This window comes from Marmota monax, unplaced genomic scaffold (genome assembly GCF_021218885.2).
Source record: "Marmota monax isolate L192 unplaced genomic scaffold, Marmota_monax_Labrador192_F-V1.1 WCK01_AAM20220418_F8-fsc00228, whole genome shotgun sequence".
NCBI lineage: Eukaryota > Metazoa > Chordata > Mammalia > Rodentia > Sciuridae > Marmota > Marmota monax.
Genome location: NW_026695240.1, coordinates 1,070,284 through 1,086,300, shown reverse-complemented (window position 1 = coordinate 1,086,300; position 16,017 = coordinate 1,070,284). Strand labels below are relative to the sequence as shown.

Here is a 16,017-nt window from a genome sequence, read left to right as displayed (position 1 = left end):
GCTTCTGATCTTGGGCAAGCTCCTTAACCTGCCTGACCTTCAGTTTCCTCATCTAGAATACTGATTGCAACACGGCCCATCTTAGAGGCCCACACTGCACGCATCAGATGCAGGCTTTCAGTGTGATCTTGCTTATTATCAGAGTAACTCCACCTCGTGAGCGCCACGTATGGTGCACTGGGATCCACAGTCTTTATTGTTGCACCAGGAGGGTTGGGAGCTGGGTGCCTGGCTGGTGGGAAGCACTCGGTACCTGGCGTCGTCCTGACTGCTGCAAGTGAGTGTGGCCGGGCCCCTGGGTGAGGGAGCCTCTTGGCCTGTGCCTGACGTGCCTCTGTCCTTGCTGCCTCCCACCCTGTCTGCCCAGATTCATCCTCCTCCCTCCTGCTCTGTTTCTATTTTTGTCTTTCTCTCCTCCTCCCCAGGCCTCAGGGGGCCCCTCACTGGCTTGAGGCCTTCTTCCTGCTTCCCCAAGATGAGGAAGGAGTTTCCACTGCAGGGTCCCTGCAAGGGCTAGGGTGCCCCAGAGCCCCTAACCAGCCTTCTCTCCCCAGCCCAGCCCTCAGCCTCACCTAAGACAGCCCCCTCCCACATCACCTCACATTCCCAGCTGACCCCGTCTCCACCTAGGACCCCTCAGATTCCACATCAGTGACTTACCTAGGCCCCCGCCCACCCCATCACTATACTGGCTTTAGATAGCTAAATTCAGCTGAAGTCATTAGGGCCATTTCCTGGCCTCCACACACAGCTACCAGAGGCAACCTGCCAGCTCCACTATATATTCATGGGGGTGGGGAGGCAGGGGAGGGGCCCTTGGGCAAATGATTTTACCTCTCTCTGGTTCAAAATCCTGTCTGTAAAATGAAACAAGGGGCCGGGTGCAGTGGTGCACGGCTGTAATCCAGCAGGAGGCTGAGGCAGGAGGATCACAAGTTTGAGGCCAGCAACTTAGGGAGACCCTGAGCAACTTAGTGAGAAGGCCACTCAAAATAAAAAATAAAGCCCAGAGTCGTGGTGCATGCCTGTAATCCCAGCAGCTTGGGAGGCTGAGGCAGAAGGATCAAGGCCAGTCTTAGCAAATTAGCAAGGACCTAAACAATTCAGTGAGAACCTGTCTCTAAATAAAATGTAAATCCAGCCAGATACAAGGGATGTGACTCAGTGGTAAGAGCCCCTAGGTTCAATCCCTGGTATGTATGTATGTATGCATGAATAAATAGATAAATGGGCTGGGGACGTAGCTCAGTGGTAAAGCACCCCTGGGTTCAATTCCCAGTACTAAAAAAAAATAATAAAAAACAAAGAACAAAGGCCTCCCACCTCACACAGTTGTAGGGGCTCAGAGAGTCAAAAATTCAATGACCCTCAGCAGAGTGCTGGGGTTATGAGGACAGACCCAGAAGGCAGGCCACCTGCCTTTCAGTGTTGAGATGGAGTTAGGCTGGCCTAAACTCCTAGGTTCCCATGATCCTCTGTCTCAACCTCCCAAGTAGCTGGGAACACAAGTGTGTCCCCAGCTTCCACTCCACCAGCCTTTTAAAATGCCAATTTTGCCACCTTCTGCTTCTGTCACCCTGGGCCGGTTAACTTTTCTGGACCTCAATTTTTCACCTGTACAATGGAATGACAATACTATACTGATGTCCAAAGCTGGTTGTGAGGATTAGATGACTTAAGTGCTTAGCCCATAACGGGCATCTCCCTATGTGTCAGCTTCTATTCCCAATTTGCTTGTGTGATTATCCCCTCCCCCCTAAGTCTCTCAAAAGATAGGAAGCTGTCTGCCAGTCCTCCCGGCCCGTTAGTCATCTTCTTTCACTCTGACTTAGGAGTCCTTATGCAGCTATCTAGGTCATCCCCCCAAGACACATGACACACACTGGTCAGCAGAGCGGCCTCAGACACAGAAAAAAGTTTAATTCTGCTGCGGCGGAGGGTCCCGGCTCCGGTAGGGAGGGGGATTTGGTTTTGAATTTTGTTGGTGTGGGGATTTACTGGGGGGAACAAGGGAGGCTGGGGAGAGTCTGGTCCTTCCAGTGGGACCTGCCCGGGAAAATGGGTGATGGGGAAAGGAAATGGGGAGTCGGGGAGACTGGACAAAACAGGGACAGAGGGAGAAGAGACACGACGCGGGGACAGGGAAAGGAGAGACAAGTAGGGAAGGACAGAGACGAAGAGAGACGACAGAGGGAAGGACAGAGACAGACGAGCGGAGAGAGAAAGGAAGACCCCAAGCCAGACCCGAGGGGACCAGGGAGTAAGTGGGGGGGGTGGGGGGGGCTTTGGAGGCCGCCGCGGGACAGAATAGGATCTAGTCCAGCCAGATACAAGAAATGGGCCCCTCGCCCCTGCCCCGGGTCCCGGGCTGGGGGAGGGGGCTCGTGTCTCAGTGCTGCAGTGTGGGGGGGCCTGCCCCTCCCCGCGCTTCGCTGTGTAAGGCACCGGCTCCAGCGAGGTCCGCGAGCGCGCGGGGGGAGGGGCAGGAGGGGCGGGGCCTGAAGGGGAGGCCGGGCCCGCCCCCAGCCCCTGGCGCGGGGGCGTGGCCTCCAGCCCGGTCGGAGGCCGCCCCGCCCCTGGCGGAGGAGAAGCCAGGTCTCCCCTCTACTCCGACGGCCCGGCGCTGCGCGTTCTCCCCGAGTTCCGCCCCGGCGTCCGGGCGGCTGGGCGTTGGTTCTCGGCCCCAGGCGTCCCGGCGCCCGCCCGCCGCTCACACGGTACTCTCCAGCATCCACTCGGTGCTGGTAAAGGCCAGGCGCGCCCTGGCGGAGCCCAGCCCCAGGTCTCCATCCTCCCCGGCCGCGCCCCCTCCGGCCCCGTCCAGGTGCGGCGTGGACCGGTGGCGCTTTGTCCGCCGGGCGCGGCGCGGGTAACTGTGGCTCTGAAAGAGTGCCCCGTAGTCCCCGTCGAAGGAATAACGCTGCTGTGGCCTCGGCCGAGCCGGGGCGCCCCCAGGAACCAGAGCTAGAGTCGGGGGCGCTGAAGCTGGCGGCCCCAGGGCCCCTGAACGGCTCCTCCGAGGACCTGCCGCGGCCCGACATTCCTCCCCAGAAGTTTCCTCGGAGGGCAGCAGGCACAGAGAGGTGGCCGAGCCGCCCAGCGAGCGTCCTAAGACCGCCTCCGGCTCCGCAGAGGCCGCCTCCACCGCGGAAACCTTGGCCTCAACGGCGACGGCTGGGGTGGCCACCTCGCGCAGCGCCTCGTAGCGGTCCTGCGCAGGCGGCGGTGGGGCCTGCTGCGCGCCTGCGCCGCCGTTGGTCTGCGAGCACACATGGCTGACCCGTGGGGGCGACCTGGAGGTGCCCTTGACCCGGCGGCCATCCCCGTCGCCATACACCTTGTAGCGAATCATGAGCAGAACGATGAAAACGAGGACAGAGGCGACGATGACACCCCCGATGGCGATGATCATGGTGCCGCCCAAGAAATGGGCCCTCAGCGGGCGGCAAGGTGCAGGATCCCCAGCCGTAGTGAACTGCACGCAGCCCACCACTCTCGTGGCCGGCAGAGCCGTGGCCCCGTCGTCGTAGACTGCCAGCACGCACAAGTCGTAGGCGCGACCTGCCGCCAGATCATTCACCAAGAAGGTCTGACTGGTGGACGGGATCATCCTGCAGGAGGGGGCAGGATCAGGGCAGAGTTAGCCCTACTCTTGAACCGCGTCCTTTCACTTTATTCCCCACCCCTGGTGAACAGTGGGGACTGAACCATACTTCCTGTGTCTCACCCCCAACCCAGACGGCAGCAGCCATCCTCCATCAGCCTATATACCCAGGCTTACGCGACCACTGCTACAGGTCACCCTCTCATCTGCATGCCTCGACCTCAGACACACCTGGCTCTCTGAGATGCTATCAGCCATTCATTTGGATGACTACATCCTGGCTCCCGCATGGGAAGAGCGCTTCATCTTACATCCCCTGTTCTCATGGGACATGCTCCCTCAGAGCGTCTCACCATTCAAACTCCCTCATCTGCATATATCTAGCATACATGGGACTGGTGCTACGGGCCACACCCCTTATCTATATGCCCCACCCCCACATCAGTGGATACCCTGTTCAACAACTCACAAACCCTTATTCCCACTGGGACAAACGATGATTTCCTAGTTTCTCTTTTATACATATTTCTGCCTTTCAGGGGAAACCATGATGCAGGTCACACTCCCTCATCTGTATGCCCCACCTTTGGGTAAAACATAGCTTCTGGGTAAAACATTTACTTCTGGCACAATTTCCAAATGCCTCAAGTAGGCATTCCAGCTCATTAAGGGGCCACTGCTACAAGCTACTCTGCTTCTGACTGGAGTGTGGCTTCCAAGCCGCACCCCACAAGGCCATCTAGGGATGCTTCCCTCCGGTGCTTCGGATCGCGTGCACCCTTTGCATGCCCTGCTCTTTGTCCAGGTAGTAGAGGCAGCCACCCCTTATGTGCATGCCTAACTCCGCCACCAGAAGTCACCATATCATGCTTCCAAACATTCATCTTTAATTGGGTCAAATGTAGCCAGGCTCACATGCTCCTTTCCTGCAACAGGTCCCTCCCCTCAAAAGAGGAGGAGTATAGAGAAGTGGCTAAAAGCCAACCAAACCTGGGAGCCAGACTGCCTGGTTTTGATATCTCCTCTGCCCCTTACCAGCTCTGTCACCTCAGGTAAGTTTCTTAACCTCTGGGCATCATTTTCCCTTACAGAAATAATAGGAAACCCCACACCATAGAGATGGTGTGGGGAGTGAATGAGTTCATACATCCAAAGTCTGGCTCTTAATAACACCATTACTTGATGTCCCACCTAAAGTGGCCAGAAACCCTTGCTGGGGTTCCCACTCTACCTCGAGTTGCACTCCTCCTTGGCTATAAGACTCTCCCCTCTGGAGGACATTCCTCTAGGCCTTGGTCCCCTTCTATTGAGCACATCCTTTCCACCCTGTTGGCCACGTCCAGCCTCAGCTAACCCAGGACTGCCAGTCCACACCAATTTGCACACCCAACACCCAGCTTCACAAGCTCTTCTCTCCTACAAGGCCTCTGAGTGGCTCACCAGGGACTGGAACCACACCTTCCTCCACCTGGGACCATGCGAAACAGCTGCAACACTGCTGAAAGGCCCTGCCCATCTCCAGGAGCTGCATACCTCTCCAAGGCCCTCTTCCCCTCCAGCAGGGCCACCTTCTGGTCCTGAAGCCCCACCCCCAGTCATCCTGCCTCCCAGGGCCCACCACCATGAGCCACCCTCCCACCCAAAGACTTCAAGTATGGCCACACCCCCAAAAGGGCCATCTCTCCCACTTTTGCAGACCAGTGCCAGCCCAGCCAACACCCTTGGCCTCTGGCTTTAAGTCTCCCTTGTCCCTCCTCATCTCCTGTCTTTGAGCCTTGGATTCCTCTTGCTTCTTCCCCTAAATAACCAGTTGCTAGGGGCTCCCCCCTTTTCAAGGACAGAGGCGGGCTCCTTAAGGAAGCTTGGGCCCATGTGTCTCTAATTGGCTGCAAGACCAGAGCAAGCAGCTGAGCAGGCTTCTGGTTGGATGTCACCTCCACCCATGGCGGCAGTGAGGAAGTTAACCCCTGCAGTGCCACAGTGCAGGCATCTGCAATGGAGTTCCTGAATGAAGAACAGGAACTGAGGCCCTAAGGAGAAGAGAAAAGTCCCCAGCTGAGGACAGGGGACCATCAACATCAGTATATATTCAAGGTTTGGGGCCTTGAACCTTCCCCCATCCTGCCAGATGGTAGCCATGGGTCAAAAAGAAGCAAAGAAACAGGTGGAGACTCACAAAAACTGAGTCATTTACAGAAATGTATTATCCACCTCCCCTCCACCCTGCCTGGCAAACAGTAGGTGTTCAGTAAGTGTGTGTCTGCATAAAAAGGACAGCTCTGCTATTCCTGTGTGACCAAGGGGAAGTGCCTTTCTCCATTGAGCCTCAGTTTCTCTGTTATAAAATGAGGAGAGGGCAGGGGGGGCATGGCAGAGCACTTGCATCACAATCAGGCCACCTGGCATCACAATCCCCAGCACCACAAAAAAATCAGCAAATCAAATCAAATCAGCTTTGCAACAGAGCTGGGAGTCAGCTGCCAGCTCTGGAGGTGTCTTATGAAGCTCTTTGTCTCATTCATTGTCTACTCTTGGGACACTGGGCCAGTCTATCTCAGTGGGCCCTGGGACCAGCACAGGATCTGACACACAGTAGGCATTTACTCAGTGTTTGGTGACCAGAATTGAGACAAAAATGAGGAAACCAGACAAGGGGAAAGAGAGGCATGTATGCATGCAGCCAACAGTGGGAATAGGCCTGCTCCATGCCAAGACCGTGGCCCAGAGAGCCAGGCGAGGATGGGGAGCAAAAGACAGGCCTTTCCGGGAAGTTTCCGCATTCCCAACAGCCGGGGCTACCCACAGTAGGGAATGGCTTTGGCCACTGTGGCATCCACAAGTACAGTTAAGCGCGAGGCAGGCACTCAGCAGCCCCTCTGCAGTGTGCACGAGGGAGAAGCATCTGTGAAGCCATCGGCTGTTCATGAGTGCCCACTGTGTGCCCATCTGTAGCCAAGAGTCATACTGAAAACTACCCCGATGGAGAGACACTGCGGGGCCATGACAGTGATTTGTGGTGCATGTAGGGCCCTGAGGGCAAGGACTGGATCTCTTGGTCTCCTTGGGTCCCCAGCACCCAGGTCAGGGCCTAGCACAGAGCAAAGTCTAAGTGCCTTCATGAGGAGAGAGAGAAGGTAGAGCAGATGGAGAGATTCAAGCAGGGAAGTAGGAGACAATGGGAGGAAGTAACTCCTTTGTCTGTCCATGCCGTCACACCAGGACAGTGACTTCCAACCCACGGGAGGGTGGAAATAACTTATATTTTTGTCATGCACTTTGTTTTCTAGGCTGGGGTTGTAGCTCAGTGGTAGAGCGTTGCCTAGAATGTGTAAGGCACTGGGTTCAATTCTCAGCACCACATATAAATAAAATAAAAGTCCATTTTTTCTGTCTCTATGATATACCCAATGTGTTGGTATAGTACTTATAATTCTATAATTCTGTTTATAATTTATGAATAGGAATCTATGTGTGTGTGTGTGTGTGTGTGTTTGGTGCTCCCAAATGTGTAACTGATGAGGTGCACAATCAGACACCTTTGGTGAGCAGTGACATTGACCATGCATCAGGTGACAGAGGGATCACAGTGAGCTCCTTCACTCTTATGACTCCAGTGCCCAGCCCTAGTCTTGCTCATGTAGGTGCTCAACAAATATTTGCTAAATGAAAAGAAAACAAAGACAGTCAGGACGAAGGAGAGTGGAGAGAGGAGACGGGGACTGAGATGACCCTGCAAGGCCATCCAGAACCCCAGCTAAGCAAGAAGGCCACGGGAATCGGCTGGTGGGAGGAAGGGACCCTGGGCTGGGAGGAGATGGGGGTCGCAGCACCCACACCCACCTGTAGACGAGGGAGTCATCCACGGAGCTGTTGTACTGGACCTGGTACATGCGGATGCCAGGCACGGGCCTCTGGGCGGGCCAGCGGATGAGCACGGAGCTTGAGGTGAGTTCGGCTGCCACAAGCCGTCGCTCAGCAGCTGAATCGTTGGCACCAGGTCGGCCAGGCGTGGCGATGTCAGAGGAGCCAGGCTCGGTGAGAGGCGGCGGGGCAGCGGGCGGGGGCGCCATGAGCGGCAGAGGTACCACGCACACCTCCACAGGCGCGGTGGCTTCCCCCGCAGCATTGGAAGCGATGCAAGTGAAGGTGCCACTGTCCCTCAAGGTAGTGATGGTCACATCCAGCGTCCCGTCCCCACGGACCCGGGTCCGGCTGGAGTTCCCCAGCAGACGCCCATCTGGCGCCACCCAATGCACCACAGGCTCGGGGTCCCCCACAGCCCGGCAGCGCAAGCTGACAGCTTGGCCCTCCACCACCAGGGCGCGGCCCCCCGCCTGCCGCGTGATCAGCGGAGGTTCACACAGAAACTCCTCCTCTGGGATGGACCAGAAGTAGCGGTCGGTGAGGTGCTCGGGGGTGGCGCAGGTCTCCAGGTCGTCCTCCCGGGTCAGCCGCCGCAGCCAGAGCAGCTCGCAGTTGCAGTGGAGCGGGTTCCCGCCGAAGCTGACCGTCAGCGGCGTGGGGGGCTTGGGACCGCTGCCTTGGGACCTTAGGAAGAGCCCGTCCGGGGGAAGTTTATGGAGGCGATTAGAGGTCATGTCCAGGCGCACCAGTTTATGCAGCTGCACAAAGGTCCCCTCGGCGATGTGGTCGATGAGATTGTGGTCCAGGGTGAGGGTGTTCAGGTTCACCATCTGGCCCACTGCCTCCCAGGGCAAGGCCTCCAGGTTGTTGTAGGACAGATCCAGGTCCTCCACCGTGGACAGGAAGGCGTCGAAGGCAGCCGACTCCACCCTGCGGATCTGGTTGTTGCCAAGGATCAGGTGGCGGAGGTTGCCCAGGCCCCGCAGCTGGTCGCCGCGCACCTCCGCCAGGCGATTGCTGTCGAGGTGCAGGGCGCGGAGGGCGCGGAGGTCGGCAAAGGCGCCGGCCGCCACCTGGCCGATGGTGTTCCGGGAGAGGGTGAGGTGCACCAGGCTGGTCATGTTGGCGAAGTCTCGGCGGCGGACCGCGGCAATGAAGTTGTCGGTGAGCCGCAGCTCCACCACGCGACGGTCGATGGCGGGTGGCACGAAGAGCAAGCCCGTCTTGGCGCACAGCATGGTCAGCGTGGGCGCCACGTTCTGACAGATGCAGCGGCCAGGGCAGGGCTGGCCTCGAGATGCCCCCGCCCAGAGCAGCAGCAGAAAGGACAGGGCAGCAGGTGGCGGCGAGAGGAGCGCCGAGGAAAAGGGACCTGGAGCCATGGCGCAATGAAACAGCGGGAGGAGCGGGAGGTGAGACCTGCAGGGAAAGATACAGTTACCCACGCTCAGGGCTCCTGGGAAGTCCTGCTAAGAGTCAGGCCCGGTTTCCTCCCCGCCAGATCACTGTATCCTATAGGACAGCGACAGGACTCACCATCCGCCCGCATGCATTTCCTATTAACAAATTACAATATTTCACGCTGGTCGGCATATTCCCACTGCTCCTCCCTTGAGTGTCCCACCCAACCCCTGTCCCTCCTCTAGGTGCTCCCAGACCTTTTACAACCTCCTGATCAGACACCTGGCCCAGCCTGGTACCTTCCATACCCAACAAATATTTTGAAATAACTATTGACTGTAGTTTAAGGCCATGGATATCAAAGCCGGACTCTCTGAGCTGAAATCCAAGCTGTAGTACTTACTAGCTGTATGACCTTGCGCAAGTGTCTGAACCTTTCTGAATCTCGGTTTCTTCATCTGTAAAATGGAGATAGGAATAAGTCTTACTTTTTTGACTATAATTTGGGTTAACAAATACGGCAGACTTAGAACAGTGCTTGGCATGTAAATTGGGATCAATACATGCTAGCAGTGACCGCCATCATCATCATTGAGTGCTTAATGTGTACCAGGCACAGAACTGTGCGCTATTATTAAAAGCAAGTATAATAAAATCAAACAGATTCAAGTGCAAATCCTGGTTTCCCCTGTGGCTAGGTCTATGACCCCACACCAGTGACTCCCCTATTTCCCCACTGTAATTTCTTGATTCATAAATGATGGTCACCATGCATAGGAATGACTGAACACAGACCCTGACATACAGTAAACACTCAATAAACATTAAGGTCTCCCACACACACACACTTTTGCAGGGAGGGGCAGAGAGAATGTTCAAGTAGGAGGGGCTGAGGAAAAGACATCAGTCTCCCAGCTTAGCCTCAGGAAGTCCCTCTATGAGTCTGGCTTTGTCCTAGGCTTAGCTGAGTTCCTGAGCAGGGCCAACTTTGGTGCTCACATCAGTAGGTACACACGAGGCCCCATGCATGCCTACACACACACACACACACACACACACACTCATGCTATGCCTCTGCTCCAGGCAAAACCTTCCGGCAGGGATTCCCCCTGCGGCGGCTACAGCCCACGACATGTCATTTCCCATCACAACACAGGGTGGGTGGGGGGTGCAGAGGAAAGGATGGGAAGGGGCCGTCCCAGAAACTGCTTTCATCCCACCCTGCCTTGTACCCTAACCCCTGCTGGCCTCCTCCCAGAATCTGCCTGGGAGCAGTGGCCATGTGAGTCTTGATCTTTCCGCCTGTGGGAGGGGAACTGGGACCAAGAAGTCAGAGAGCTGTAGAGAGGCAGGGAGGGACAGGGGACAGAGATGGACTGGCAGGAACAGATAGACTCGGAGAAAGAGGCAGAAAAACAGGAAAAGTCTCAAAAGAAGACGGTGCAGGGGGCGTGGCTCGTAGTAGACCCCAATGGGCATGTTCCAGGCCCTGGCTCCTCCCCAAGCACCTCAAAAGATCAATCAATCAATGTGAAAAGATGGGGTGACACTGAAGCAGAAAGACAGAAAAACTGAGAGTGGAAAGACAGGGGACAGAAGGACTGAGAGAAAGGGAGAGAGGAAGCAGAAGGGAGATAAGTAGAATAAAAAGGCCTTGGACAAAAACAGAGGAAGAGGAGTCAGAGATGGGGGGAGATGGTGACTGGGCTGAAGAGAGAAAATGAGACCGGGTCCCGGCACCCCACCACCTCTGAGCACCCACCCCCAAGTATCCTTCTCTCCCTCTAGGACACTGTTCTGGATTGACTGAAATTCCTGGCCTAGAAAGTGGGGTTCCAAGGACAGGAGCCCAGCTCAGCCCCTGCTTGGCTGTGAGGTCTCCAGCGCTCAGAGCCCAAGCTTTGCAACAAGCACAGAGTTTTGTCAAAAGTGTACACTCCCTCAGCCAGAGAGGGACCCAAAGGACCCACAGCAGCAATGACAACAGTGAACATTTATTGAACGGCCCTGCGGTACTGCAGGACAGGACCTGGACCCCACTGCCTGGGTTCCCACCCCAAGTTCCCGCTGTGTGACTTTAATCAGGTGACTCCTCCTCTATGCCTCAGTGTGCTCATCTGTAAAAAGGGATAACAATGGGACCTACCTCCCAGGACTGTTGTGAGGATTCAGTGAGATCATATTTTATAATATGTTTCTAGTTCCCGACAAGGAAACCCTACATAAATGTGAGCGGCTGCTGTTATTATTATTACTATTATTAATTTATTACTTTCTCTTACTCTCTCTCAGCTACCCAGCAGGTTGGAATAGCAGGTCTTCCCCACACACGTCCAAACACATCTCATATCCACATCCAAGCCATTATTCATTTTGTTTCCTGAAACCCTCTTGTACCCATTTTGATATCCTGAGGGAACCCCTATTTCCTGACCACCTTTTATCCATCCTGTGAGGAGATGCCTCCTGGCCTGAGACCCACCCCTGCCTCAGAGCCTCCTGAATGCCATGAGCCAGACATAATGCTCCTGGGCTGGCCACCATTTCTCAGCCTGGGGCTGGAGTAGGCAGGCATCTGGCCCCTCTGGACACTGCTGTACCCTGTGCCGGGATTCCTGCTGGGCAGGGCTCTCGACTCTAGCAGGTTGGACAAGCCCCATCACCCCACATCTCTCTCCCTGGCTCAAGGGCTCTACTCACCTCTCTTCAGCAAGTCAGGGCCTGGGCCAGTACCTGCAAAGGAATAAAACCCTCCTGTTAGCATCCTGAGGCTCCTTCCTAGGCACCAGGGCAGGGCTTGGGGGATCATCTGAGCAAATGAAATCCCTGGTGTGATCAGTCCCCCAGCCTTCTGCAGCAGTTCTCCAGTGTCTCAGAGGCCCCAGAAGTCATCTCTGAAAACCTAGGAGACTGAGCCTCAGGACTGTTGATTCTCCAAAACCCAGGAGTCCAGGATGTTGGCCACCAACTCCCCACCCGCCTCTTCCCTTAAGATCCTGGAATATGGGATTTTCTCCCTTCTCTCTCAGACCCAGGACTCTAAGTTCCCAGGCTCTCAGGAGTTCAGATCAGATGCTTCCTCCTTTAGGACTCAAGGGTTTACATCCCAGTTCCCCAACTTTAAAGACCTAAGTTGGTACCAGGAGTTAGTGAGGGGATGGGCCAGCGGTTCCCATCTTTACCATCACCCTGTTTCCCAACCAACCTGTGTGGACCTGTCCAAACCCACACAGGCCCACGCCCAAGGTGCTACATCTGGATCTCCATGGACACACCAGCATGTTCTGGGCGCTCCCTGCCTCTCATGGCTCCTGACCAACAATATGGGCACACTGTGTCCAGGGACTGCAGGCTGGACCTGGACATCCCATAGGTCATGCCAATGGGCCTCAATCCCAGTGAACCCAGAAGTGAGGTCAGCCTTGTGCTAGGGACACAGCACTTGCATCCTGTACTTAGGTTTGAACGTATATAACCCCTCTCCCCAGAGACCAACACTGAAGCACAAATGGACTCTCAACACAGAGGGACACACCTGCATCCAACATCACACAAACAAACAAACTGACCTTCCCTCACACACTCACAGATGCACAGACACAACAGAGAAACCCACATGCCCCCTAACAGCCAACCAGGTATCTGCACCTAACACAGATACACCTTGCACTCTCATCAACACACAGGGGCACCCCCAAAACATACACACCTGCACAATCAGCAGTTCATAGATGCACATTCTGAAATGCCCAAACACACTCACGACTCCACATTCTCACGATGCACAGTCATGAAGCTGATCTCTTCCCACACCGACAGACACACATGCATACACTAGCTGGTACACACCTCACACATGTACTCTGAACTACAAGTGTACACAGACACTTGCAAGGCTGGGAGATCCTGGAACAAGCAAACACAGGCACAAAAAAGATCCACCTTCTTAGGCACTCCTAGATGTTCACTCACAACAGACACATATTCATACAACAGTCCCGTGAGGGATTTACACACTTACAAATGCATACAAAATACTGAACCACAGTAGCACAGACAACCCACAGGCCCAGATTCACACTCACTCACAGTCATGGACACACATTCCTTCCAGCCCTGAGGCACCCTCACCCCACCTACTTCCCAGACCAAAGAAATGCTAACATCCCTCCCAGCACACTCTGCACCGCCCCTCCTCAAACCCCGGCACAAGCCCGGGGCCAGAGGTCAGAGTTCAGCAGGTGGAATCTCAAAGGATTGGGGGTTGAGTCCCAAAGCACCATTCCAAGGAGATCTCCCCAGCAGCACCCCAGAGGTCCCCCAGCCTGGCCACCGGGATGCAGACAACTCTGGCCCCATCTGCAGATATCTGGCCAGTGGGGGAGTTAGGGTGGGGTGGATGGGGAAGGGCCAGGTCTTTGCCCCCCCACCCCAGAGCCCATCTGTCCATCCTTCGGCCTCTCATCCCTCCATCTGTCCACCTCCCGGCAGCCCATCCCCCCCCCAGCCACCGGGAAGGGGAAGACATGGCCGTCTCCCCCAAGGACCGTTGAGGACCCCCCCAGTTGACATGGACCGAGGGAGCGGCAAACTCCCCTCCCCCAAACCCACACAGAGGCCTGGACCCACAAGGCACCGAGCCTCAGCCCCCGGCAGGAAACCTGACGTGGACTCACAGACACACACCCTCGGAGACACACAACCCGCAGACACACACACACACACACACACACACAAATGGACACCGGAGCGAACACACCCGGCTACACAGACCCTCGGATGGACATCCAGCCCGGACACAAACACCCAGCGCGGCCAGCCGCGCACGCCGGCTGGGGGACCGGCACCTGGGCACACAACCCACGCACACACACCTGCACACGGCCCCTCCGATGGGCGCAAGGCAGCCCCCCGACACGCCGCCGGAGGGCCAGCGCTCGCGGGGACACACACGCACGGCCGGACACGCCACCCAGCGCGACACCCAGCACACACCCGGATGGCCACACTAGCGGGGCGCCGCACACGCCGGCGCCGGGCACACACAGGGCCGCGGGCGCACGCCGGGCCGCCGCAGCGCGCGGACACACTCGCACGCCCGCACGCTCACGCCCGCTCACACCGCGCCCCCGCCCGCCGCCTCCCGGCCGCCGCGGCCGCGCTCACCCAGCCCCGGGGGGCCCCGGGCCCGGCCCCGCCGCCGCCGCCTCGCTCCGCGCCATGGTGGGGGGAGGGCCGGGGGAGGGGGCGCGGTGCCGCGGGGCCGCCTCCCGCCCGCCTCCCGCCCTCCCGGCCGCCGCCGAGCTCCGCCCTCCGCGCCGCCCGCCGCCCGGGCCCCGCCGCCGCCGCCGCCGCCGCAAGGGGGGAGGGGGCGCCGAGCCGAGGGGCGGCGGGCGGGGCGGCCGCACGCCCCAGACCCCGGCCCCGGGCCGTCGCAGACCCCGCTCCACTGCGGAGCCGCCGCGGGCCCGCCCCCGACCCCTCCCCGGCCCCACCCCCGGCCCCGCCGGCCTCCCCGAGACCCCCAGACCACGCCCCAACTGGAACAGGGACCCCGGCTTTCCCTGCGGAGACTTGGGATCACGTCCCAATACCCAGGGGGACCTCAGACCAGGCCTCACCTCCTTTGAGGGTCCAGACCATGATGAAGAGCCACCCCAGACCCGAACCGTGTCTTATTCTCCTGGGTGACCTCAGACTGTGCCCTGCACCTGAGGGACTCCAGACCGTGCCCCCCAAGCACAGAGACCCTCGATCATATCCAAGGGGATCCAGACCACCCCTCAGGGACTTTAAATCGTATCCCAACATTCAGGTAGCCCTCAGACCACACCCCAACAGCCAAGGAGGACCCAGACCGTATGCCAAAGGCTAGGAGACCACCCGATCATGCCTTACTCACTCTGGGGACCCAGAGCATGTTTCCAGGACGGTAGCCATCCCGGACCATAGCCATCGAGGACCACAATCTTTAGAGACCTCAAACCAGGTCCCACTCCTTGGAGACCCCAGCCATGTCCTTCCACACTCAAGGACCCTAAGCCACTTCCTGCCTCCCAACAGGGACTCTGACCATGTCTAACTTCTAGAGGACCCCAAAATGTCTTTTTTTCCTCATGGAGGACCCTAAATTTTTCCCATTAGACCCCAAACCCTCCTCCAACCCCTGGGGGCCTGAGATCTTTCCCTCTCTTCCTTTCCTCCAGGGCACCCCCTTGGTTTCCAGAACCCTGGTTTGCAGGACTCCCCACCATTCCTGCTCCCTTGAAGACCTTAACTCCTTTCTCTTGGACCCTATGGACCCTTCCTTCTGGCTGTTAACTTTCTTTTTTTGGCGGGGGTGGGGGGGTGGGTACCAAGGATTGAACTCAGGGTCACTCAACCATTGAGCCACATTCTCAGCCCTTTTTTGTATTTTATTTAGAGACAGGGTCTTGCTGAATTGCTTAGCACCTTGATTTTTGCTGAGGCTGGCTTCAAACTCGTCATTCTCCTGTCTCAGCCTCCCAAGCCGCTGGGATTACAAACATGTGCCACTGCACCCAGCCTGACTGTAACTTTCATGGAGCCCAGAAGGCCTTGATCCTTCCTTGTTCAGCTCCTTTGCTCCAATCTTTACCCCAGAGCTGACCTCCCAGACCCTCCCTCAAACCCCAGTAAATGTCTCAGGCCACTCTCCATCTCCTGAAAAACTCACAAGGTCCCAAAAACCCAGCAAGAACTCCCCTCAAAATTTGTCCTTTTGGGTTCATGCTGGAGATAGAACCAGCCCCTGGTGCATGCTAGACAAGCGCTTTGCCATTGAGCTAGATCCCAGCCAATTGTTTTATTTATTTTAAGACAGGCTTTCACTAAACTGCTGAGCCTAGCCTCCAACTTACAATCCTCCTACCTCAGCCTCCCTGAGGATCATATTACAGGTATGTGCCACTGTTCCAGCTTCAAAATGTTTTATTGCAGTCCCCCAGATCCCTGGAGTCTCCAATCATTTCCATTTTTGATCCTACTGTATGGCAATCCTCCTCCAAACCCCTTCTGAATATTCTTCCTAACTGTGCCAGCACATGAGGCCTGCCCTGGCCCCAGAGCAAGCTCGCCTCTGCAGATCCTCCCTGTAGTGAACCTTGACTCCACTCACAACTACCAAG

The 16,017-nt window shown here is 56.8% G+C and overlaps 1 protein-coding gene and 1 long non-coding RNA gene across 2 annotated transcripts; one reads left to right on the top strand and one right to left on the bottom strand.

Moving 5' to 3' along the window:
• Positions 1–1,302: 1,302 nt before the first annotated feature.
• LOC124089973 (uncharacterized) lies at positions 1,303–6,986 on the top strand. Its single transcript, XR_006850896.2, has 3 exons — positions 1,303–1,951; positions 4,540–4,656; positions 5,028–6,986. It is a non-coding gene; the product is annotated as an uncharacterized LOC124089973 (long non-coding RNA).
• Positions 1,900–14,122, bottom strand: Lrfn1 (leucine rich repeat and fibronectin type III domain containing 1). The gene is made up of 5 exons (XM_046440270.2): positions 14,036–14,122; positions 11,570–11,602; positions 9,273–9,327; positions 7,445–8,887; positions 1,900–3,611 (listed from the first exon to the last, which is right to left on the bottom strand). The coding sequence occupies exons 4-5, from the start codon at positions 8,848–8,850 to the stop codon at positions 2,711–2,713; spliced, it is 2,307 nt and encodes a 768-aa protein (XP_046296226.1). The 5' UTR covers positions 8,851–8,887; positions 9,273–9,327; positions 11,570–11,602; positions 14,036–14,122; the 3' UTR covers positions 1,900–2,710.
• Positions 14,123–16,017: the final 1,895 nt, after the last annotated feature.